The following is a 26,693-nucleotide window of genomic DNA, read 5'->3' on the forward strand; positions in this document are numbered from 1 at the left end:
TGTCAAAATATGGTGTCTACAAATATCAATTGGCGGATCATTTTACCAGAGTTCACATTTATGTGCGTCCTCAGTTTCTACTATCCAAAGTTCAAATTGTTTCTCACCAGGTTGAGTTTGAAGGAGGTATTAGTTGTAAACTTGTAATATTCCTAGTGTGTATAATGTGTATATGTTGTTGTAATTAGTTGTACTCCATGAAATACTTGTAACTACCATTACTTGTAAAGCACTCGATACAATTATTTTTTTTTTCGGTTATGGTAAAAACACCCCAATGAGAGGGGAATATTATTAAGCATCTGAAGGCAAAAACATGCATACAAACGTTAGAATATCCTTCGGAAAAGCGGAATTCGAAAAACCCTAATGAAAATAGGAAACTACCCATTTAGAAATGACATGGACCATAACATTCTCACATATCTACTTGCATGTAAAAAAGAGCAGTACTCAAAGCAACTCTATAGTAAATGAATGTTCACAACAATAGAAGCTCTTTTTTCACGATGCTCAGGAAGATAAATTAGAGATACACCATATAAAAACCTAACAGTCTGAATGAAGGGAAACATGGCTTAGGCCAGTTTTCAATGCTGATGTAAGACCAAGTCTGAGAGCAAGGGCCTCACCAGCTAAAGCAAAGCTAGGGAAGATACGGTCAATGACAACCATAATAAGCTTCCTACCAGAATCCAAAGCATAGCAACCAATACCCATGGTCTTTGGTCTATTTGAAAAAGTTGCATTAGAAAAAATGAGAGAAGACTCCACTGGTACAGCTGCGGTGTAATGATACTGGAGAACAAACAGTTGAGAGCTTGATGATCCAGGACTGCAGGACAAGGCGTCCCCCACACAACGGTTTACCATGGAAATCCAAGAGGTAAAAGGTGGCAAAGATAGAGAAATACCCTTGAAAATTTTTGTTGCTTCCAAATCTCCCAAACTATGGTTGTATGCACAGAGAATCTACTCCATTGCTATTTCTTTGTTAACTTTGGAGTTTTCCCCTAATTTTAGAATCTAACCATGGAACAGTATGTTAGAAAAACTCTGTTTGAAGAAGGAAACTTCAAACTGCTTTGAACGCGATCTTGCTATCTTAAAGGAGATATTTGCCCCACACGGCAAATTCACCTTCAGGAATCAACAAAACAATAAATATAAAACACAGAACTCCACTTAGAGATACTGAATTGTAAGAGAGAGAGATAATTCGTTTGAACACAGGACTTCTATTTTATAGAAGTGGAGCACCTCTTCTGAATAGACATATCTATTCATTCTGTATCCATTAGATCGATTGCCATCCAATCTAACGGTCCAGATTAAACCAGAGATGAACCTGTTCACAACAGTCATATCCTATCAGACGTGACCGTAGGATCTTCTAATCCGACGGATCTGATCATTTAAAAAAATCAACGTACCAGATCAGATCCCCGATGCAAGCGTGCAAAGTGCGTGCATGTGTGCAGACGGCTACGCCGTTCTCGCATATACACCGTAGAATGTCTCCCTTTTCCTATTTAATTCAAGAGATAAAGAAGGTAATATAATAAATACCATTTATAACTCTTGTAGTTTTCCGATGTGGGACTAAAGCACTTTTCCCAAAATAACAAATTATTTATCTAATCTCTCATTTATTACAATCTATCTAACATAGTAAGCTAGAGCTGGATGAGGATCTCATGGAAACACATGAAGCAAACCAGGCTTGCTAGGCCAGGGAGCACTCAAGAAGTGCATACTCCACTATCACAGGGGCAAGTCCACAACTAGGACAAATATCAGACTGCAAGAATAGCTGGTTTGGCTTTGAAATCCACTAAGCATTGGAGGTTATAAGATCGATTGCATACTATATAGTGAATGAAATACCTAGAGATTTACATTCTAACAGCTAATAGATTTGTATTTTCCTTGCTGATGATACCTACCTTTGTGTTACCTGATTGTTTTTTCGCTTATCTTTTTTGTGACAGCTGCTTAACTCCCCCAATAAGTTGATTTTCTCTCACATATTTTGGGTCCAAATATAAATTTGATGATCTATTAGTAACATTTGATTGTTGTTAGATCATGTTTTCTTGCCACATTAATAATTCAAAGTAATAAATGAAAACGTCAAACTTCGGATTCCTTCGAAAAATCAAACTTTTGAAATGGCTGAAATTACAATGAGAAGACACAAACATTTGGGGGGGGGGGGGGGGGATGGGGTGTGATTGAATCTCACCCCAATGGTTGGTAGAGACTTTGCCCTATCCGCTGATAGTGAAATCACCACATCATCATTCCATGTGGCAGCATGATCCCCCTTCCTATGTGGATGTGCAAATAACCTATACAAGCTGAACACACAAGAAAAAAAAAAAGAAGGATAATAAGCCAAAGGATTTTCTACTTTTGGCAAAAGTTTGATATGCTCCTTGTTTTGTAAACTCATCTAAGCTGCATCAAATGTCCATACCAATAATATTTTGATAGTGTTATCCTTCAACAAAATTCTGGCCATTCTACTTATCATGAGCATGACATTACCCCATAACATTAGGGATTTTTTTAAGAGGGCAAAAACATCCTCTCCTGTCTTTAATGTAAAAGAAACTGAAGAAAAAAACCCGCATTCTAGTAAAGCAATTTAATTTTCTACAAACCTCAATGACCAAAATGAAAGGGCTTCCATCATTTGTAAGCGTATATGTATTCCCCATATCTTGTGCTCATCCAATCCCCCCCCCCATGCAAACTACTTTCATTTAATAAAAGCCTCTGGTCACATTTGTAAACAACTAATCAGTCCATATTGTGGAGCATCATCTCATGCAATTCAATGGGAATTCAAAAATTAAAAAATCCATTCAAGGCGAAGCAAGCAAATATTATATTTCTTCATCATTAGTGCAAATTTCGCCAATCTATATAGAGGTCAAACTCACCTTGATACAAAGCAACAAGTTTTAAGGAAAACAATAGCCAATCAGAACGAAATACAGCTTGAGAGAAAAACTCCAAATATCACCAAACTAGCAAGATGAGAGATGTTCCATGTTTGCTATTCAAGACTCAGCCTGTTGGGACCCAAAGAATAAGCAACCAGCAGATTTCCAGTTGGAGATGAGATCCTCGGGTGCAGCAACCAATTTCAGAATTGTGCTACATTAGCAAACTAGTTTTCAAAAAAGGGTTTTCAAACAGGACTGGGATGTGGATTTTACTCAAGTGAAAATGGGCTCCGGCAACTTTGATCCCAAATCATCCATCATAATTTGAGGCTCAAAAGGAAAAACAAAAACAGTGGACGCAGAGAGGGATGGTCGAAGTTCAGCGGAATATCTCAGTGAGGTCAGTGTAACCTGGGGTAGCTGTTGCACACCAGAAGCCAATGACACAAGCTTGTAACCAAGAATATGCTCAGACTTTGGCAAAACAAAAATTGTGTCATTGTGAAATCCAGAACACAGAAAAGTCTGAGAGTCTGCCAATGAGTATTTGACCTCTTGAAGTAACTCTGTCTGGTTCTGAATTCTCACATAACATGTGAAGGGAGATCCAAGGATGGCATGGGGAGGGCACTCCAGGCTCACAATCAAAGGTGCCATCTCCACATTTACATGAGGGAGCTTGTGTCTGGTCAAAACCTCAGTTGCCGTAAGTTCAGAACGCGATTGCTCTTCAAACCCAAACTCCCTATTCCATCTCAGAGACACAGTTCCCGTGGCAAGTCTGGGAAAATTCAACTCAGGTACGATGGAGAAAACTTTTTTGAAATATTCACCCGGCACAAGAAGTGCATCATCCAGTGGACCGTCACCTCCCTGCCGCACTGTGCACGAGTATCCAATCTCATCATCATCATCATCCATTTCAATGGACATGGACTTCAACCGCAAAGGAACCTCGCTGCAATTCTTTGCACTGATAATGAGAATACTGGTTTGATTCAGAGCCAGCGATGGTGAGTCATCAGAATCATGTGATTTGATCCTTGAAAGCAACAATGAATGCTGCCGGTATGGCAGCATAAAATGGTGGCCCATCACTATAGCAGTTTCCCCGTCAATCTGCAAGCTTTTGTGGACATGAACTTTCTGTACACCAGCTTCGCTATTTGGCAAGTAACCCAGTGACACATAAAGCATGATCGGCTTGGGTCTATTCCATTTTATTTCCAATTTGCAACACCAGGAGTCTCCCAGTTTTATAAAAGGAATGGGCAACAATCCAAAAGACTGCTGGATTTTCTTGATATTATCCACACCTGCTTGAGATTCACCTTCGCCATCTGGTTCAGAGATGCCAAGGAGCTCAACATGGTGACTATCCATAGAGAATGGTTCTGTTTTCCTTGGACTTACCAAACCACCTCCTTTTGCATCCACTAGATTAATCTTTAACTCACCAGAATAGATAGCATGGCCCTTGGAGGTCACTGTCACAGGAATAAAAAAGCGCTCCCCAACTAATGCAGGGCCAGTAGCACCTAAAACAAGATCAACTTGTGGGTCTGGCTCTTCAACTTGGACAACCTTCTGCCCAGAGAATGCAAGGGCAGGATCTCTTGTTGGAAAGGTCTGGACAAGATCCTCAAACTTCCAAAGTGGCAAATCATCCATCGAAGCAGGGCTCTCAGCTCGACAACAGATAGTGAAGTAGGGTCCCAACCTTGCAATCACAGATACGCATTCAAGCTTCCCGCCTTGTTCTGAATCATGCAGATAGCATATATATTTACACCAGTATAAAATGAGAAAGTGAAAATATATTAAAGCAGCACTATCATCATACAATGAGGATTCTACTGTACAAATGGAGCGCATGCAGGGGGCCAGAACATGTATACTCAAGCCTGAACATCTAGGAACTCAATATCCATACATTTCTTCCTTTGCAATTCCTTACCCCCCCCCCTCCGGTTTATTGAGTAAGAGAGCCCCTAATTGGGTCCATTGGTTGAGAATGCTGGCATGAATTCCTTGTGTGCAGTACAGATTAGATCATGTTAGTAAGATATCAAAAGCACAGAGAATAAATTTTACCAGATTTGATGTCATATGTCAACCGTAGCCACTTGTTTGTAAGCAGGATTAGATTTGGTGCAGTCTCTACATGGGTGCTTGTCTCTCCAATGTAACTTGCCATTGCTGCTTCCTTGATAACACTGGCAATGGTGACATTACATGCTGACTGATTGAATTGGATTTCTAGCTGATTAATCTCAACAGGATGGGGCAATTGTGATAAAAGTGATAGTGTAAGTGAGATAGGTGCACCAGGTTTAACCACCTTATCATGGAAAGCAACTGAAGAGAGAAGTACCATCCTTAATGGGCTGATGAGATCAATCTCAAGATGGAGGGGTTGGTCCTCTGTTATCGCAAGGGCACAATTGCCTTCATCTGATGCCAAAATGGGTTCCCCTTTCACGAGCCCAAAAGCTTCCTTGTGTATCATCTCTCTTTGGGGAAAAGTAGGGGGCCCAGCTGGCCCATATTCTCCCTTACAACTGGAGGACTCAGCAACAGATGATATAGGCAGCGCAGCCATTTCAAGAGAGTACTCGATGAAATCTTTTACTGAACCAAGTTTCCTGGAGCACTCACGCAAGTAACCCAAGATTTCCCAAAGCAATGTAATCCAACCCTCTTGCATGTACAAACTAGCAACACCATCAAAAAGGCTCTTTGCATTACCAAATTCACCAAGAGCAAAGTATTCTCTGGCCATCTGATTCCGACAGTAAGAGGCCATCCTCTGGGCTTTAAGGCTACTATATGACTCGAAAGACTTCTTGAGTAGAGCAATAATTTCATAAGAATCCTGAAACCTCTTCCCTTCTGCAACGGCATAGTGAACGTATTCTGCATCGGTCAGACTGAATGGAAAAATTAGCAAATATCAGTGTTAGTATAGGTAAAAGAGACAGAAGCCATTCTGGCTACCAATTTACAGGACTAACGTTTGCATGGCAAATGCTTCCCCTTGCTCCAGTAACCTAGCAAATTGGCCAATGAAAACGGATTGTATCACAGATTCAGAGCTACTTCCAATCCTTTTTGAGGTTTCTGATGCAGACAAAGCAACTTCCTGGCAATATTTCTTCTCCCTCATGTAGTGAGCCGCTAACTGTTGCTAAATAAAAGATAGTTATTGAAGGTTAAAATGAAATAAAATAGAATAATATAAATGAGTCCCCTTTCTGTTTGGTTAGCAGAACTAGATTTTTAAAATTTAAATAAGGCCTGAGCTTTCAACTCATAAGTACTAAGTTCTCTAAATTGCATAACAAGGGTATAGTCCTAACCATCTATTTATAAGTTAACCATTAGGAGAGTTGATTATCCTGTGGATCTGATGAATAACCATCCAATAACTGGACTCCTCTTTCTTGATCATAGAACACACCTATTCTCATTGTCAGTGTGATGCTAGTTACTGGAATGGCCAGCTCACCTAATCAAATTGATGCATTTTGCTAGGGATCTGTTAACTGGGGACTTTTGTATGAGTAGTCCAAATTGATAAGCAGATGTCATGCATCAGTAGGGAATACTGTTTTTGACAATAAAATAATAATATTTTATTTTCATGTGGGGATAATAATTAATAGGTTAAATTACACCAAGACCCGCTCGTGTTATTAACATGGTATAAAATCTCGCGAAATATCGGCGATCAATTATTATTAACAACTTCATATGCCTCCTCCTGCTTCATATACTTCCTTCAGACCATTAAAACCATGGTTCAAGAACTCAGTGGTTTCGACTGAGATATCTCGGTTTCCCAAGAAACTGAGACGAAACTTGGTACAAGTCAGGTTTCAACCATATTTCGCACATTTTGGTAGGTTCGACCAGTTTTGACAGCACATGACATGTCAAGTTTTGCCCAGAAAATATCAGGTTTCGACCTGGTTTCGATCGAAACCTGGGAAATCTCGGTTTCCTGGCTGGTCGAAACCGGCCTCGGCACCGAGATTTAGAACCTTGACTAAAACTGAGATCAGCATTAACTAGGTGCATATTTTAACAAATATACCTTCACTTATATTTACCATGCGTTTTTTGATAATGTACATACATTTACAGGACAACTGAAAATTCTATTCAAAAGGATAAAGAAAGATGGATAAAACAATAACACAACACCAAAAATATGGCACCTATAGGAGGACCCTCATCCTCCAGGTGAAATTAATGTTTCCAAAATACACAGAGAGATCTATTCCAGATGAGATGACATAATCTTGAAGTCCCAAAAGCATTCAAATTCATCCAACCCCGCCACTCATAAAGGACATTACTTTCTAAACCTTTAATTAATGCTTTAAGCTCAGCAATTTTGGGTTCTAAAACATTTAAATCAGCATGTGCAGATTTTAACTTAACTACAATCACTTAATAGAATGGTTTACCTGCAATGCACCAGAAAACCACAAGGGAGGCCAGAATCATTTCAGAAAGGTGACTGAAGTTGTCAGAAGCCTGAGGAGGTCTAGGTATACATGTGTTCTGCACAGATTAGCTAGGGAGCTACATCCATCCTCCTTTCCGGGCTAGTTATTCCTTCTACTTTTGTAACATTCTTTTTAGGGGTGGAGGAAGTGGGATATAAATTTTTAATATGGAAGGTGAAAAAAGCGACCCACCTCATAATAGTAAGCCGGGTGGAATTCCCACTCAGTCAAAGGCTTCTCTGATGTGCCTAAAACAAGAGAAGCATTGCTTGGAATGGTTGCAGCACTTGTCTCCAGTAACTCAGCAAAAATCAAAAACTGCCGGCTCATCCAGTCCCAGTGAAGGAAAACAACTTCTGGTGCTCCCACAAGCATTTTATAAGACAAAATGTGTTGTCGGAACCACATAACTGCTTCTATGACCTTTCGACCATGCAGCAGCAAGGCTGATATCTTAAAGTGCAATAGATCTGCAACTGTTTTTATCTCGACAAGGCGTTGAATTGCTGGCAACCTTGTTGAAGTCCCAACCATCTATACATAAAAATTGATTCATGAGCACAGTTGGCCAAAGGAAAGATTTGAGATCAAACGTTTTGCATGGATTCAAGTAGCCCTACTCACACACACAAAGGAGAGGGGGAGGGGGGGGGGGGGGAGTATATATGCAGCTAGTTATAATGCGTATCATAATTTTTGAAAATTTTCTGGTTCTTAGTGCAGCTTCAGGCTATCGTGCTTCATTTCTTGGGGACCACAGGGAGACATGAAACATAGATACAGTAAAATAAAATGTACAGTTGTATATGTGATGTGAAGGAAATTATTACTTTTTATTAGATAATAAAATGGAGCTCATTAGTCAAGGGATTCCAACAATCTTTCTAGCATCAAATGTCCGGTCAAATCCAATTTAAACCCCCTTAAAAAAAGGTTTATTGTTGTCCTAATGTAATTGGGCTTTCTCATTCATTATTACAATCGGATTGGTTAAGAATCCACCCAATCAATAAGAAAGAATCCACCATTGCTGGAAATAATTCAAAGCAAACCATGAATCCAAGCTGCTAAGAGGAACAGGGTTTGAATACTTAAATACCAAAGTTCGTGGCCTCCAAAAGGCTGCTTAAAACATTATTTATAGAGTGAAAAGTAGAAATCCTACCGGGATTAGGAAACTACAATCCTGTTACATCTGTTTAATTTTTATTGAATTAGAACTTTTAAAATTAAAACATAAGCTGGAAAGTAAACAAAACTTACAGTTTAGGCCTTACAATCGACTCAGTCAATGAACACTTTCTGCGGCTACATAACTGGGTCAACCCAGTTCCAACTTGCACAAAACCATCACACGTAACAGGTTTTATTATTCAATATTGGTGCCCCACCATGGGTCAGCCTGCTGTGTGGAATAGGAACTCTCAAATAAGGAAGAGGTCTCTAAACATTATGTAAACCACATGGGTAAGCCTTACCATTTTATAAAAGATTAGATAATCTATGGGTCACTAGGATACTATGGGCATTCTTTGGCAAAGAGATTGATTTGTAATTTATAAAATGGAAGTGTTCAATAAATAACTCTATCCTGCATCGAATTTGTTGCAACTTGCTATCAAAACTCCTATATCACTGCAATTAACGGGTTAAGAACTAGGGTTCCAAGATACTACTCAAATTAGGTAGTAAGCCAAGTGCAGTGTCAAGCAAGTCTCATAGGTGTTCAATGTCTTGCGGAACATTCAAAATAAACGTAGCATGATACAAATAATTTTACGTATTTTACAGGAAACTCTTTTCTGTAAACAGGAGGGTGTGAAGAAACTGACACGACCTGTATTTGCACATGGGGTGTCATGTTGAATCCAACTTGGCTTAACAAGCTAATAGTGAACCAGTTGCACTTCATTGATATCCTTGATATCAGTGGTTATTTTAAAGGAAATGTCAGTTTCAACAATGGATAATTGGAATAAACATGAGGACAACAGAATGTAGCTCTTGTAAGAGAGGACATCATGGCTATTAATAGAGAATGGTATTTGTTTTAAAGTACGCGAAAGATACCTCGTGTAAAGCACGGTATGCATCCTCATAAAACTTCAAAGCTTCAACCCAATCTCTTCGGAATTCTGCGTATACAGCAACCTGCAATTTCATTAGTTTCATCTTCATTGAGTAACAGAAAATTCCCTTGCAATGAATCAAATTCTGGATATATTAGATTATTAGCTGATACCACATGGCTTGCATTTTGCCAAAACCAAGTAGATGTTCTGTATGTGGCACAAACCAAGCATAATAGTTGTTCAAAGAAATGAAAGAATAGAAAAAGGCATGGAGATAACTGATGTGCTCACATCGTTTCACAGGTTAAACAAACTCACAATGCTCTTTTTTAGGTCCAAAAAGAAGAGGAGGTTACCAAGAGAACAGTAAACAATTAAATAATAGAATCAATGAAGCATTGTTCCTCACCCAGATCAGTAACTTCTTTGTGTTAAAAAAAATATATTAAATATTGTTCACTGGAATTAATTGTAAAACAAGGACTTGGTCCATATTTGTGTTTGGGAATCAACTGCTAACACGGTTAGTGCATTTCAAAATTGAAAAAGATAAAATGCTTAGTGCCTGTTGTTCCAGCCATCGAAGTATTAAAGCAATTATAGAAACACTAACACAAACTTGAGAGAAGAAAGTGAGTCCTAGCCTTAAAGCAATAGCGGATATTCAACACATTAAACTTGAAGCTCTTCTTCTCAATACGGGTTTTGATCCTTTGACCTTCGTCCCTGTAATATATCTTTGCTAGTTCAGCAAATGCACCCCCCAACCTGAAAAGTTTAGTCAATAAGATGCCAAGATCACTAACAGATTGAGGTTCTAGCATGGAACTGTGATAACAGTATTACAGTATATCAAAGTTATTGCTTGCCTTTTAAGTGATCGTGTTAACTCGGATGCATCATTCTGGATGAAGATAAGAAGATACTTGGAATCAACTTCAGCATGCTTCCGCAGGGCAATTATCCGATCTTCACTGACTTCATCTGCATTAAACATAAAGGTATTTACATTAAATTTTCTTCCTTTTTTACTCCCTCCTACCATCACTAGATTAAATGAACATAATATTTAGAAGTCTACAATTTTTTACGCAGACTCTTGATTTCTTCCTTCTTTAAAAGCCTTCGGAGATCCAGAAGAAAGCTATTAAAAAAGTTTTAAATTCTCTCAACAAATCTCTCACCAAAATTAACATCATCTTTCTTCCAAATCAAGGTTGGAATGTCAACTGGTATGAATATTGGCAACCTAGGATCAGAAATTATGCAGATGCATGACCTACAGGCCATCCGAAACTCGAAATCCAAAGTACTCTTCTCAACAAAACCACAGCATAAGGATGGCTTGCAAGTAATCTTGAATTACTTCAACAATGTGATTAAGGAGATAATCTAATGTAAAATATGAGAATGACTTGATATAAGGATATTACCCTTATAAGTTGACTGAACAACAACCACAACCAATTTGATGTTCCTTCCACGAACCCCAGTTCTGCAGACATTGAGAAACATATAATGGAACCGTACACAATCATAAGACTTAACACCCGACAGAAACATCAAGGAAAATAAACAAAAATGGAATATTATCATAAAAATTTTTTTTTTTTTTTTGGTTAAACTATGTTTTCCATTCTTTGTTTTGTTTGGATCCATGTAGCTGACCCCATTAACTTGGGATAAGGCTAAGTTTGTCATATGATGGTAGCCAAAACCGTGACAAAAATTCAAACAAGGTAAAAACTTAAAAATGACAGTATTATTAAAGGTTATGGTACAACAATACAATTAGGGGTGTCAAATTCCAGCCCGAACCGGTTTGACCAAACAAAACCAAACTCTAAACGGTTTGGCTGCGATTTGGGTTTTTCAGAAATGGAAGACACCGAAAACCGAAACCAGAAAAGAAACCCTCAATAGCTGCTGCAAATGCTATATATCCATGAAGTAAAAAGTCCTCTAATTAATGCGTCACAACACATGTTGGTAAGGTTGCATATTTTCACTGTATGGCTAATTATTTGATTGTTTTTGCAGTTGGATAGATTGGGAATCACTAAAGACTAAACAATAATCACATGTTAAATATAGTCGTTTATCTTAACTATATGGTCCACCATGTATGAGATGTTTCAGTTTTTTTTTTTTTTTCTTCTTCAATAGTTCATATTCTTTAAAAGTGAAAAGGTTTCATAAAGTCATTTATATACACATCTATTCGACGGCTAAAGTGTTGACCATGTTTGTCGTGTATGAAAACTATCCCTCCTTTAAATAAAGTTGAATGATTCAGACAATTTTCAAAGCATTATTGCAACAATTTTTTTACACTTCAAGCATGTTAAGGCTTATAACACTTTACTCTTGCACAATGAAGCCAAAGAATCTCAACCTGTACATGCTGATGTGGAATTGAGTTTAGACTTAAATCCCAACCCATTATCTCAGGATGACATGTTGGCAATTATCCATGAAGTTCCAATGCTGATGAATGCTACTAATTGGTAGACAAGGGTATCCAAAAAATTTATATTTGAGAGAGCGAAGTACATCTAATTAAAGGGAGACGGATAGGCACACCACCTGTGTGCAGTAAGCTAGCGGGTGGCAAAAATGGGGGCACGGGACGGGACATCATACAGGAGGCAAGGAGGTCATTTCAAAGGGGGAAGAGAGAGATAGACACCGGGGGGTAGCTTGGGGTAACCGGGCGGTGTGCACAGCCTTTTCCCCTAATTAAATTCCCATTTTTTGTTCCATTTGGAAAGTGTGTATATGAACTAATAGGAGGTGCTTATTCTCCTTTGGCGTTAATAGTACTGTATCATTGTATTCTATAAAGGGTGTGGGGATCTATGCTTTACGGCTTTGGTTATGCTGCTATGAGCCTGGTTCTGTTCAGCCTTATCATGGTAGCCATGACTCATGACCAAAATCAATATCGTAATGTGGTGTTTGTCCTTTTGGAATTTTGCGAAACAATACGTAGAATGGATGCTTACAGAATATCAGAGACAAAAAGTCTTGAAGTAATAATCTTATTCATGAGGCCAAAATGGATATCATTATCATCATCATCTGGGGTTCACCCAGAAATGAGAAAAACAGACATTAATAAACACATCGAGATGATGGCATGATGGTCGGAGCAACATGCTGTGTAGTAAGTCACTGTTGCAGGTGACACATGTTTCTCTCCCAATGGATGGGGCTACTAATAAAGCCAAACATATGTGATGTGGCCACTAGAGTCAGCAAAATCTAATCTGAATGCTGTACATGACTGTTATGGGAATGGCCCCGGTCAGTGGTTAATTTCTTCTTCGTCATTGTCAACATTTGAAACCAAACTACTAGTCTACTACCCACTCCAAAGAGCAAAAACCATAACAGATCTACTGAAAACTAGAATCAAAAGGGAACTTCAGATGGAATAGCATGGAACCCACAATAGCTGCTAATTTTATATTTCAAACTACTGCTAAGGGTGTCTGGGATGACCTGAGAGAGAATTACTCTCAAGACAAAAAATTGTCGTGTGTTTATGACCTGTATGAGAAGATATTTTCTTCCAAACAAAATGGGAAATCAGTCGGTGAATTATATGTTGCCCTTAAGGGCATATGGGAAGAAATAAATATTTATCAACCCTTGTCTACTGATCTTGAAATGTTGAAGTCTCAGCGTGCTGAATTTCAAGTGTAAAGTTTCTTTCTGCTTTAGATCCTGAGTTTCAACCTGTAAAGAGCCAGCTCCTTACTGAGTTACTGGAGAAAAAGTACCGTCAATGAATGAAGTGTTTTGTCGTATTGAGAGAATCGTCTCTCTTGCACTTGTCAAATCTAACTCCCACCTCCTCAACCAAGGATAATTCTGCATTTATTACCGGTAGTGGTGGTCGTGGACGAGGCTTTCTTGATTGAGGATACAGTCTTGGTGGTCGGGAAGAACAACAACCAAATCAGCCTTTACGTCAGTGTTCTCATTGTGGTAAACTTAATCATACTGTTGACAAGTGTTGGGCTAAGCATAGTAATCCTGAGTGGGTCCAACAGTTGGCCAATTCAACAGTTACTGATGTTGTGTCATCTAACGACATCAACCCTGCCTCTACATTTGGAGCCGGTCCTTCAAGTTTTGTGTCTTGTGATGATTATAATCAGCTGAGGGTTGACCTTGCTGCAAAGGTTAGGTTGCTCCATTGTGACCAAGTGGTCACGGGTTCGAGTCTCTGGAAACAGCCTCTTTGCAAAGTAGGGGTAAGGCTGCGTTCATTATGACCCTCTCCAGACCCCGCAGTGGCGGGAGCCTCGTGCACTGGGTACGCCCTTGATGATTATAATCAGCTACTTAATCGTCTTCAACAACTCGAGGCTTCCACTTCTTCATCCACTGTCACTCTTGCCCACACAGGTACTACTGCTCTTCCTGCCTCCTCTCCTTCAAGTTGGGATATTGACTATTTGACTCTAGTGCATCAAATCACATGACCAGTAAGTTTGATATATCTTCTTCTTTTCATAAAACTAACCATCCCTTTCGGGTTATTTTTGCTAATGGTTCCAGTTGAAAAGAGAGGGTTTGAGAAGAATAGATTGGCTTGTCAAGATGACAGAGGCCACCACTTTATTTATAACTTGAGAATATTACAAATAAGGAATGATTTACTTAGTCCCAATCTAGCATATTTAACATGTGTGGAATGAACCTAGACACTTTACATTCCACACATTAACACAAGAACCAAACCAACAACTGAACCAGTTAGGGAACCTGTCTACACTTCAACAATCCCCCTCAAGGTGGTGCATAGATATCTCGCATGCCCAACTTGGAAACAATAGGATGGAAGGATTTGACCGTTAAGCCTTCAACGAAAACATCGACTAGTTGGTTCTCAATAGTAACAAACGGAGTACAAATCAGACCTCTTCAATCTTCTCTTTGATGAAGTGTAGTCAATCTCAACATGTTTTGTTCTATCATGCTGAACCAGGTTATGAGCTATACTAATTGCAGCTTTATTATCACAGTAGAGTCTCATAAGCCCTTCTGGTACTATTCTCAGATCCTGGAGAAGTTTCTTTGACCAAATTAGTTCGCAAACCCCCTGTGCCATTGCCCTATATTCTGCCTCAGCACTAGATCTAGAAACCACATATTGTTTCTTGCTCCTCTAAGTAACCAAATTCCTTCCTAGAAATGTACAGTAGCCTGAAGTGGATCTTCGGTCATCAATAGAGCCAGCCCAGTCAACATCAGTAAAGGATTCCAACTTTAGACTTCCAATGTTTGAGAAAAGGATTCCTTTCCTTAGAGCTGACTTTAAATACCGAAGAATTCTGTATACTGCTCCAAGGTGAGCTGTCGTCGGATTATGAAGAAACCGACTAACAATCCCCACAACACAGGCAATGTCTGGTCTCGTGTGGGAGAGATAGATAAGCCTTCCTACGAGACGCTGGCATCGCCCTTTGTCCACAGAGTCACCACCCGGGCTGCTTAGTTGGTGATTAACTTCAATAGGTGAATCAAGAAGGTCTAAGACATACTTTCTTTGAGATATGAAGATTATTTGTTCGGGCTACTTCAATCCCCTGGAACTATTTGAGATGTCCAAGATCCTTAATTTCAAATTCAGCTGCCAATCGGGTCTTCAAGGATGAAATTTCTACCTTGTCATCACCGGTGATCACTGTGTCATCCACATACACAATGAGAGCTATGACTTTTGTTAGAAGTCATGTAATAGGGGTAGTTTAGGAACTAGTCTATCACTAGTTGCCTTATTATGTAATTCTTCTATTTCTTCTTTATTTCCCTTATACCTCCCTAGGGAGGTGGATGTAATTCCTATTAGTGATGATTAAATGAATATATGGTGAATGGAGAAGTCTCTCCATTCGCAATCATTACAGCCCAATACACTCTTCTCTCTTCTCTCTTCTCTCTTGCTATCTTCTTCTTCCTCCAACCTCTTCCTTCTCTCTTCTTATTTCCTAAACTTATATTCTAACTTGGTATCAGAGACCTAGAGTTTGAGAGTCGAATCCAGCTTCCTGTTCTCATTTTTTGCTTCTCTTTGAAATCATTTATTTCAAGGAGAAGCCTCCTATGTAAACAAATCTGTGAGAAAACTATGAAATAGGGTTGGAATAACCTATTCTAGTGATTCCTACTGCTATTCGAGCTTGGATGCAGCTCATTTGGTGATTTAAAGTTCAGATAGCTACTGTTTGGAGTTACCGCCAGCCCTCCACTGCAGTTCCTATATCTCCTTCGATTGGCCTGGTTTTGTGGATTGGAATGGGTCATTAGAATCGTGGAAGGATGGTGTTCAAGGGCCATGTACTGCTTCTTGCTGATTGAAGACTACATCTGAGCACAACTCTTTTTCGTGGGAACCAGTTTCTGCCCAGATTTCTGATGTTGCAGACTTCATTCCCTTATGTCTTTCTCATTTCAGCATGGATTTGATGGTGGAGCAGCTTATTAAGATCTTAGAAGGATCCTTTTTCCTGTCTTTTGTGCTCCTTATGGCTGGATGAGTGCTTCTCTTTGATAAAACTCAATCTCATGGTTCCTCTGTTCTGCCCAGGTAACACCGAGAGTAATTTTCTTCCTTTTTTTCTTGCTTCGAGTTGAAGGTTGATGCTCTCTTAGTTGAGGATTGGATATGCATAGATTTTGAGCAGTTTTATCACTTGTTTGAAGCTTTTATTACTACTTGCAAGCCTTTGTGAGGCCTTTTTAGGGATTGACCTGCTGGGCTGCTATCATACTGCCCGTGAAGTGTTTGATTTAAGTCCTCTTAGACATTTGCTGCTAGGACTGCTTCGGCAGTGTGCTATCCTAGGCTGCTTATAGGACTTCTTGCTTGTTTGGGTTGAGTGTGTACTCCCCACTTGCCTTTGGTGATATTGTTTATTGTTGGTATCCATCATGGCTGGTTCGGATACATCTGTGCTTGGTACTGCTGATTCTCAGCCTCCCACTGTTGTCCCTCAGTTGGCTTATGAGAGTACTCATCAACAGATTTCTTTTGTGAAGCTTGATGGTACTAATTACCTGGATTGGTCACACTCTGTGAGACTTTCCCTCAGGAGTAAGGGAAAGCTTGGATATATAACAGGTGCTATCAAGGCCCCCACGGTTGGTTCACCGGCCTTTGATAAATGGGAGACCGAAAATTCTACTGTTATGACCTGGTTGATCTTCTCCATGAAGCCCGAGATTAGGAGAAGATTTATAAGGAAGGAAACTGCCAAGGCTATTTGGGACAGTGTCTCTGTGGCCTTTGACAGAGTAGGTGACACTGCCAAGGTCTATCAACTCCATCAACGAATCCACTCATTGAAACAGGGTGACAGCACTATTTCTGAGTACTACAGTGTGTTCCTTAGTCTTGTGGAAGAATATGATCATTACAGAGACCTTCATTTGACCAACCCAGAGGATGAAGGCAAGGTGTATCTGACTCTTGAAAAAAAGTGTGTCTTCTCTTTACTTGGTGGTTTGAACTCTGACTATGAGCCAATTAGACTCCAGCTATTGGGCCGGTCTCCCCTTCCCTCTCTTAGTGAAGTCTGTAGTTACTTATAGAGTGAAGAGACCAGGCGACTTACTATGGCACCACCACCAACACCATCTGAGAGGTCAGCCCTCAATTCTAGTTCTGTTCGAGACACCCGTGGAGGTGGTAGAGGCCCAGGGCCTAACCATGAGGAAGCTAGTACTGTGGAGACAAGTTGGTGCCAGTGGAGTTGGGCAAGACAGATTTAAATGTGATCATTGTGGTCGCATTGGACACACCAAGGATAGGTGTTGGTCTCTCCATGGTCGTCCTCCTGGTATGCGTGGTCGTGGTGGCCGTAGAGAGGGAGCTCGGGCTCATTCCCAGCGGCGACTGATGCTGATGCCCCACAGGATGACTCCACCTTTATGGATGCAGTGGTTCGCAGGGTTGTGTCACAGTTGAGCACATCTAGTATGGCTGGATCCTCATCATCCTCAGCTTTGCAGGTCTCTACCTCAGCTTCCACTGCCGCCCTGTCTTGGGTCATTGACTCAGGTGCCACGGACCACATGACTGGTACGTCTCATTATTATGATTCCTATACCATTTTCTATGGTAAGGACAAGGTTAGGGTAGCTGACGGCTCCCTTTCCTCCATATCTGGTAAGGGTAATATCCCTATGACATCATCTATTTCACTTTCTTCTGTTCTTCATGTCCCTAACCTTACTCTGAATCTTCTATCTGTGAGTCATCTGACTAAATCTCTCAACTGCTGTGTCACATTTTTTCCTTCTCACTGTCTTTTTCAGGATTTGGTGACGAAGAGGATTATTGGTAGTGGACGTGAGGAGAAAGGCCTCTACTTTTTTTATCCGTTTTTGCCCACAACTCATTCCTATGTGTGTGGTCGAAACGATAGTAGTTCTGTGGATTCTGTTATGTTATGGCATCGCCGTCTTGGCCATCCATCTTTTGTTGTAATGAGGAAACAGTTGCCTCACTTATTTTCATCTATTGCCTCTTCTCATGTTTTTCAATGTGAAACCTGTATGTTTGCCAAACATTGTAGGTCTTCATATCCTTATCATGGTAATAGAACTGTTGCTCCTTTTCATATTGTGCATACTGATGTGTGGGGTCCTTCCCCTACTACTTCTTTATTTGGCTATCGTTACTTTGTGTCATTTGTTGATGATTTTTCACGTGCCACATGGACTGTTCTTCTGAAGCATAAGAGTGATGTTTGTGATGCCTTTCAGAATTTTTACCAAATGATTCTTACCTAATTTAAGACCCGCATCAAAATTGTGCGTTCTGATAAAGGGGGATAGTATATGTTCGGTGGCCTACAAGCCTTCTTTACTACTCATGGCATTATCCATCAGCTAGCGTGTGTTGACACGCCCCAACAAAATGGGGTTGCTGAGAGGAAAAATCGCCATCTCCTAGAGGTCACCCGTAGTCTCTTGCTTGGCATGCATGTCCCCCAACTTCTTGTCTGCGGCTCTTCTAACAGCCTCCTTTCTCATCAATCGTATGCCTACCAAGCTTCTTAACTACAAATCTCCCTTGGGCATCTTATCGCCCAAGGCCTCTGTTTTTTCTCTTCCTCCTAGAGTCTTTGGTTGTGTTTGTTATGTGCATGTTAACAAATCTGCTCGCACTAAACTTGATCCCAAAGCTCTTAAGTGTCTCTTTCTTGGGTACTCTTCTACTACCAAGGGGTACAGGTGTTATCATCCTTCTTCCCGCCGAAGTTTCATTTCCAAGGATGTTACCTTCTTGAATCTGTCCCTTTCTTTGTTCTTTCTCAGCATCCTCTTCAGGGGGAGAATTATGGGAGTGAACAAGCTACTGATGATTTCTTCCTTTCTCCTATACCTATATCTCCTTTTCTGCTTGACATTGGAAAACACAGGACTGTAGATGTGGTTGAGATTAATGATCAACCAGGGGGGAATACAGATTGGGTTGTTGAAAGTGGTTCTGGTAAGGAGAAGGATTACCACATTACATACAAAAAAAGTGAAAGCTTACATAATACAAGAAAGAAGACCTACCAAGAGTCCTCTTCAGATCCAGATCCACATCCTGAGATTCATCCTTCTCAATCAGGTGACATTCCATCTCCTCCATCTGATTTGGACCTTCCTATTGCTATTAGGAAAGGGAAAAGAACTTGTACTAATCCTATATCCCAGTTTGTTTCCTATGATGCAATTTCTCCTACAGGACTTGCCTTTATTTCTGCTCTTTCTACTGCTTCCATTCCCAAAAATGTCATTGATGTTATGTCTGACCCAAAGTGGAGACAAGCCATGTCTGAGGAGATGAAGGCACTTGAGAAGAATGGTACTTGGCAACTTGTTGACCTTCCCAAGGGACGTGTCCCAGTTGGATGCAAATGGGTCTACACAATCAAGTATAAATCTGATGGCAGTATTGAGAGATACAAAGCAAGGTTGGTGGCCAAGGGGTACAGTCAAGTCTATGGAATTGACTACCAGGAGACATTTGCCCCTGTGGCCAAGCATAATTCAATAAGAGTTCTTTTATCCTTAGCTGCCAAAAAAGATTGGCCCTTTTATCAGTTGGATGTGAAGAATGCCTTCCTTTATGGTGATTTGGAAGAGGAAGTGTACATGCAAACTCCACTAGGCTTCAAGATGCCCTCAGCTGAAAGGAAAGTGTGTCTCCTTAAGAAGGCTCTATATGGTCTCAAACAGTCACTAAAGGCATGGTTTGAGCGCTTCCGACAGGCCATTCTGAAGAATGGATATTCCCAGAGCCAAGCTAATCATACTCTCTTTACCAAGCGGAGTAATGGTACAATCACAACTCTCATTGTCTATGTTGATGATATCGTGGTCACAGGAGATGATACAGCTGAGATAGGTAAATTGAAGAGCTACCTGGCATAGCAATTTGAGATCAAAGATCTGGGTCCCTTGAAGTACTTCTTAGGAATAGAAGTATCAAGGACCAAGAAAGGGATCAACATATGTCAGAGGAGGTTTATTCTTGACCTGTTGACAGAGACAGGGATGTTAGGCTGCAAACCAGCTAGCTCTCCTATTGAGCAGAATCACAAACTAGGAGACGATTGTGGTCCATCTCTTGTTGACGCAGGGAAGTATCAAAGGCTAATGGGGAAACTTATCTATCTCTCTATGACTCGGCCAAATATCTCTTATGCAGTGGGAGTTGTCAGTCAATTCATGCATGCTCCCAAGAGTGGCCATTTGGATGCTGTGAATCGCATTCTAAGGTATTTGAAGTCCTCTCCAGGGAAAGGATTGTTGTATGCAAGGCACAACCACTTGAGAGTGGAAGGCTTTACAGATGCCGATTGGGCTAGTTCCATTACAGACAGGAGATCTACCTCCGGCTATTGTACCTTTGTGGGAGGTAACTTAGTCACATGGAGGAACAAGAAACAGCATGTTGTGGCCAAATCTAGTACCGAGGCAGAACTTAGAGCTATGGCACATGGAGTATGTGAGCTCATCTGGCTGAAAAGACTTGTTCAAGAACTGGGATTTGACACTGAAGGGCCCATGAGACTGTACTGTGACAACAAGGCTGCCATCAGTATTGCCCACAACCCTGTGCAACATGACCGGACTAAGCACATTGAGGTTGATAGGCATTTCATCAAGGAGAAGATATACTCTGGCTGTATTTGTACTCCTTTTGTGAAGACTGGGGATCAGTTGGCAGATATCTTCACCAAAGCTCTTGGCTCTCCTCAGTTTAGTTCCTTCCTAAGCAAGCTGGGAATGCATGATATATATTCTCCAGCTTGAGGGGGAGTGTTAGAAGTCATGTAATAGGGGTAGTTTAGGAACTAGTCTATCACTAGTTGCCTTATTATGTAATTCTTCTATTTCTTCTTTATTTCCCTTGTACCTCCCTAGGGAGGTGGATGTAATTCCTATTAGTGATGATTAAATGAATATATGGTGAATGGAGAAGTTCTCTCCATTCACAATCGTTACAGCCCAATACACTCTTCTCTCTTGCTATCTTCTTCTTCCTCCAACCTCTTCCTTCTCTCTTCTTATTTCCTAAACCTATATTCTAACTACTTTTCCATCCTTGTGTTTGACAAACAAGGTGTGATCAACATTACTCTGCTTGTAGCCAAACTTGACCATTGCTTTCTGAAACCAGCTAAACCAAGCACAAGGAGATTGTATCAGGCCATTGTGAGACTTTTTAAGTCGACAGACCTTGCCAACTGTAGTAGATGAGTCAAAGCCAGGAGGGATGTCCCTGTAAACTTACTCTTCAAGGTCTCCATTGAGGAAGACGTTCTTCATATCTAGTTGTTGGAGATTCCATCCTAGGTTTGCGGCATAAGACAACAAGGCTCGAACAGAGTTCATCTTTGCAACTGGGGCAAAGGTTTCCTGGTAGTCAATGCCATAAGTTTGAGTGAATCCTTTGGCAACTAATCTCGCCTTGTATTAGGCCACAGTTCCATCTGCATTCTGTTTCACAATGAAACCCATTTGCATTCAACTGGTTTCTTTCCCCTAGGACAGGGAACAAGCTCCCAAGGATCATTATTCTTCAGGGCCTATATTTCCTCTACCATGGCAGTCTTCCATTTGGGTCTGACATAGCTTCTTTCCAGCCCTGGGGGAAAGACTCATAGGAAACAAAATTAGAAATGGGGTGCTGAGTACATGATCTAACTCCTTTTTTGACAGCACTAGAGCGATCATCAATAGACGAAGAAGGAGAAAGGTTACCTGACGTGTATTCAAGAGCCGGCTCAGGAGGTGTAGGAGGACATGGTAAGGTGGAAGCAGGAGCAGCTTCCTCTTGGCGACGAGAACAATGAACATAGGCAATAAATTCTTTTCTGCCAGTTACCTAAGCAGTCTCCCCTGAAGATTGAAGAGGAATGGTATCAATGACAAGAAGAGGCATCTCTTCCTGAAGATTACTCTCCCCCTGAAGAGATTGCGGATAAAATGGCTCATCTTCATGAAAGGTGACATCCATGGTAACAAACAGCATCCTGGAAGGTGGGTGATAGCAGCAATATCCCTTTACAATGCAGAGTAGCCAAGGAAAATGCACCGGAAAGCTCGAGGGTCCAACTTGGAACGAGTAGGAGATGAGTTGTGAGCAAAGCAGACACAACCAAAGACTTTAGGAGGAAGATGGGAAGCAAGAGAAGGGTCAGAAAGCTGACTGACTAGAGTTTTGAAGTCTAGAGCAGCGGAGAGGACCCCGTTAATGTAAAAGGGACATTGGTAGTATGCATAAGAGATCAAGCAACCTCATCTTTCAGGGATACTGTTTTGTTCTGGTGTCCGAACACAAGAAGTTTGTGAAAGAAGCCTATGATCATCAAGATACTTAAGAAAGGGACCATCTATATACTCTGTCCCATTATCACTGCGCAGGGCACGAACCTGGGCATTAAACTATGTCCGAACCATTTTATGGAAAGATTGAAAACAAGAACAGGCTTCGGATTTTGTCCGCAGGAGATACACCCAGGTTAAACGAGTGCAATTATCAATAAAGGTTATAAACCAACGATATCCACCCCAAGCAATAGTACGGGAAAGTCCCCACAAGTCAAAGTATATAAGAGAAAAAGGAATACTACTTTTATTGTCACTGGGCGGATAAGGAAACGAGTGTGTTTAGCCAGTTCACATACATCACAAAGAAAACTTCCCTGTGGACAATGTTTTATTAAAGAAGGAAACAAATGGTTCAAAATAGGAAAAGAAGGGTGCCCCAAACGATGGTGCCACTTATGTAATTGCTGAAGATGACTGTCAGCCCGAAGAATGTGTGCAGAGATTGGAGGAGTTGTAGGACGGACATGATCCAAGTAGTAAAGGCCATCTCTCACCTTACCATATCCAATAGTTGCCCCGGTCACCAGATCCTGAAAGACACATGAGTAGAGAAAAAATGAATACTGCAGTTTAAGTCAACGGTAAGACAGTAAATGGAAAGTAAATTTGCACACAGGTTAGGAACGTGGAGAACAAACTAAAGGGGTATGAGAGGAGAACAGGGAACAATTCTTTACCAGAAATGACAGAGAGGGATCCATCAGCAACTTGGACCTTGTCCTTATCTGAACAGGGGGTATATGTACTAAACATGTCCGAAGAGCTGGTCATGTGGTCCGAGGCTCCGGAATCTAGTAGCCAGGAGGGACTAGGCTGGGACGAAGCAAGGAACCTGGCTAGGCAAGGTGTGAAGCTGAGGTGGAAGATGCCGTAGAAGGAGCAGCAGTACCCATCTGAGCCATCATACATTGGAGAGCCACTAACTGTTCTGATGAGAAGGGTGAGGAAGTAGGGGCCACTGATGAAGAACTGTTACTAGCATCAGCCACATGAGCCTGAGAGCGTGTGGTTCCTTGTTTCCCACCATGTCCCCCTCCCTTGGGATGTCCATGAAGTTTCCAACAGGTTTCCTTGGTGTGATGTAGGCAGCTACAATAGTCAAACTTAACCAGCTCTTTACTAGAACCAGCCGGTTTGAGCCCATCAGGCTGAGGGGTAGAGACAAGAGCAGAGCGAACAGGATTGTTAGTCGGAATCATAAGGGACCAACGACATTCCTCATGCTGAACCAGATTGTATGCCTCAAGTAGTGTAGGAAACTTGTCTCGGCTAAGAACCTGACATGGATCTAATCATACTCTGGGTTCAGTCCAGTAAGGAAGTCATACACGCATTCCATCTCGCACTCAATCTGGAATGTGCGGGCATCTATGGGGCCAATCATGGAAACTGGATGGTAGAAGTCCAGCTGCTGCCACAGGTTGTTGGCAGAGTAATAGGCAGGGAGTGATAACTCCTTCTGCGTAATTTCCCAAACCTGCAAAGTTGTTCGACTGTGCATAGGTGTTCCGGACAGCATCCTATAATTCCTTTGCCGAGTTCAAGAGAACAAAACCGGGACTTATGGTAGGTTCCATGGAATTTATTAAAAATGACATGACAAGTGCATCACGAGCCATCCATCTATTAGCAGCCCCAGTGTCCGATGCTTTGGGAGTATCACCGGTTAAGTAGCCCAGTAGGTCATTGCCCAGAATAGTAAGCATACAAGCTCAGGACCAAGTGAGGTAATTGGAACCATTCAACTTAGTTGGTCCAATTGGGAGAGTAAGGTTGTGGCAAGGGGTGCCCAGACGACCCACCACGCTACCTTCTACTCCACCTGTAGAGGTTGCTGAACTTTCCATAATAAAAAGGAGAGAAAGAAACTCACTGGATGAGAAGATAATGGTCCAAGTAACAACATAGAGGACCAATACTGTCCAAAGCAGCAAATAAAGGAGTCGGCAACCAAGAAATACTGATAGAGGCAGCGATCACAGCAGCCAGTAGCAGCCAAATATAGGGCAGATGTCCAGACAGGACCAATAGAGGCCTAGGAGCGACTGGGAGAAGCTTCCAGGAGCAGGCGGGGCCGGGCAAAGGGCGGCGAGAGGCCGACAGGGCCTGGTGGTGGTGTGTGAAGGTGGACAGGAGCAGTGGGGGCCCTTGAGTCCCTGTACGACGATGGAATGAGGCTGGGAAGCCCTGTGCGATGCTGGAGAGGAGCTTGGAAGCCCTGCGTGGCGGCAGAAAAGGGCCTGGAGTCTTGTGCGATGGAGAAGGGACAGAGAAGCCCTGCGAGATATGGTGGCGGTGCTGGGATCCTTGGAAGAGGTCCAGTGGTAATCAAAGGTGGGCCTGGAGCCCTAACAAAGGAAGGAAGAGGGCCAGAGGCCCTGGTAGTGAGTGGCAGTGGTTGTTGACGCCATTGCCGGTCAGAAGGTCAGCGAGTCAGTGGAAATTGCAAGTTCCTCTGCAATTTCCCCATAGTCAACTTCTTGCAAATCGATAAATTAATCTAATGCTATTGACTCTGATACACATATATTATGACTGCTGGCTGCTGCTTTGTCTATTCTACTCACTCTCTTTCACATTGTTTTACTGGTAAGTATTTAGACCCACTCCTTCTGTTACATTATTTTAAGCATTGAAGTTGGCCAGAAATTTAGTATCTGAATGCTGTAGTTAGTTTTGCTGTTGGGCTTTAACTCTTGATGGCCTCAATCACTTGGGTTAGCAATTGCATAATAAAAATCAAGTTTATTTTCCAACCAAATCTGCAGGTTTGTTTTACTGGTTTCAGAACATTGAAACTGAAGAGGAGCTAGGTTAGCTAACTTAGTTGACTGACCTAGACTGACAGCCTATTTTTTCAAGACTTGTTCTAGTAGATTTGTTATGAGACCATTGTTATTTGTAGAGTCACATGAAAAGCATCCTTCATTTGAGATCTTTGAGTGAGAATGTGTTAACATAGCACACTGTGTTGCTGTTTTCAAGCATGTTTGGTCTTTGTATGAGGTCCTATCATTGTTATTATTTAAGTTGTTACATATCCACAAAAAAAAAATGCTTTTCTTTTCTGATAATAATACTAAGGCTAAGTTACCACTTGAGTTGAGGTCAAGGGTACTGTATGAACTTACACTGTAAAAGGCCTTCTCACCAACCAGCAACAGTTTTCCCTATCTCGTTTTGTTTGGATCCATGTAGCCGACCCCCTTAAGTTGGGATAAAGCTAAGTTTGTTGTTGTTGTTGTTGTGGATAATTCATGTTAAGGTGAGTGATATTGAGTGCCACAAAATTAAGCAGTTCTTTGAACGATTTCGTCATTCAAACCCCGCCTTTCCAGAGAAAAACAGACAGAAGTTCTGCTAAAAGTGTCTCGCGTAAAAGCCAACTTACCGAATTTTTAGAACGAACTACTATCCAGCTGAAGGAAAGTTGTTATTGGAATGAGATATAAATTTGAGGGATTGAGAGGCAAACACAGGGGTAAAAGAAGAACGAAGTCGTACTTTAGATTTTCAAGATCGGTGCAGACCTGTAGCCACGCTTCAGGATCACCGGAGACCTGATCGGAACTAAACAAAGCAGCAACAACAGCTGGAACCCTGGTTCGATGCTTCAATAACCAATCTCTCTTCAAAATCCCATCGGGCTGACGACAATCTACAGTTTCCTTCTGCGTCCTACCCAATACCGGTATCTTCGAGAAATCCGGCAATGCTAAAGTATTGATTGGAGTTTGCTTTGAGTGAAGGTAACTTGAGATCGTTGGATGAAGCTCCGGACATCCTACCAAAGAAATCAGAGTGACTGGTGGAGTTTGAAGCTCTTCGGCATAACCATCCATTATTTTTTTGCTACAAGTAATGACTTAAATTGCAGCAACCGTTGTTCCTCGTTTGAAGTTCAGGTTCACTGGTAGAGCATTGAAATGGTTGCGAGCATATTTTTCGATCAGATTGATCGGATCTGAGGATGATCAATGCGATCCGAAACGAAAACCAGGTTCCATAAGAAGATTTTACGAAAATTATAAATTTACCAAAAAACCCCCATTTCTTGATTTGATGGAAACGGTCAGAAATCGCTAATTTCGGTGTTGCATTCACGTTCCTTCCTCCCGCCAATCATGTACATATTACATGGTCTACATCTAAATAGTATAAAGTTGAAATAATTTAAAATGTGCTTAAATAGATTTTTTTTTAAAAAAAAAAAAAACATTTTCGAACAATTTTAATTTTATCAT

At 41.1% G+C, this 26,693-nt stretch overlaps 1 protein-coding gene across 2 annotated transcripts; it reads right to left on the reverse strand.

Annotated features, from left to right (window-relative positions):
- Nucleotides 1-2,893: 2,893 nt before the first annotated feature.
- LOC122662032 (trafficking protein particle complex subunit 11-like) lies at nucleotides 2,894-26,445 on the reverse strand. Of its 2 annotated transcripts, none has more exons than XM_043857578.1 (9): nucleotides 25,954-26,445; nucleotides 10,974-11,035; nucleotides 10,410-10,524; nucleotides 10,185-10,308; nucleotides 9,539-9,619; nucleotides 7,661-8,002; nucleotides 5,969-6,135; nucleotides 5,049-5,884; nucleotides 2,894-4,714 (listed from the first exon to the last, which is right to left on the reverse strand). In XM_043857578.1, exons 1-9 carry the CDS (start codon nucleotides 26,289-26,291, stop codon nucleotides 3,228-3,230), a joined length of 3,552 nt encoding a protein of 1,183 aa, XP_043713513.1. In that variant the 5' UTR covers nucleotides 26,292-26,445; the 3' UTR covers nucleotides 2,894-3,227. The 2 variants fall into 2 exon arrangements, with proteins under 2 accessions (XP_043713513.1, XP_043713514.1); XM_043857579.1 differs by having other exon boundaries at nucleotides 25,980-26,056.
- Between the last annotated feature and the right edge of the window lie 248 nt (nucleotides 26,446-26,693).

This window comes from Telopea speciosissima, chromosome 5 (assembly GCF_018873765.1).
Source record: "Telopea speciosissima isolate NSW1024214 ecotype Mountain lineage chromosome 5, Tspe_v1, whole genome shotgun sequence".
Classification (NCBI taxonomy): domain Eukaryota; kingdom Viridiplantae; phylum Streptophyta; class Magnoliopsida; order Proteales; family Proteaceae; genus Telopea; species Telopea speciosissima.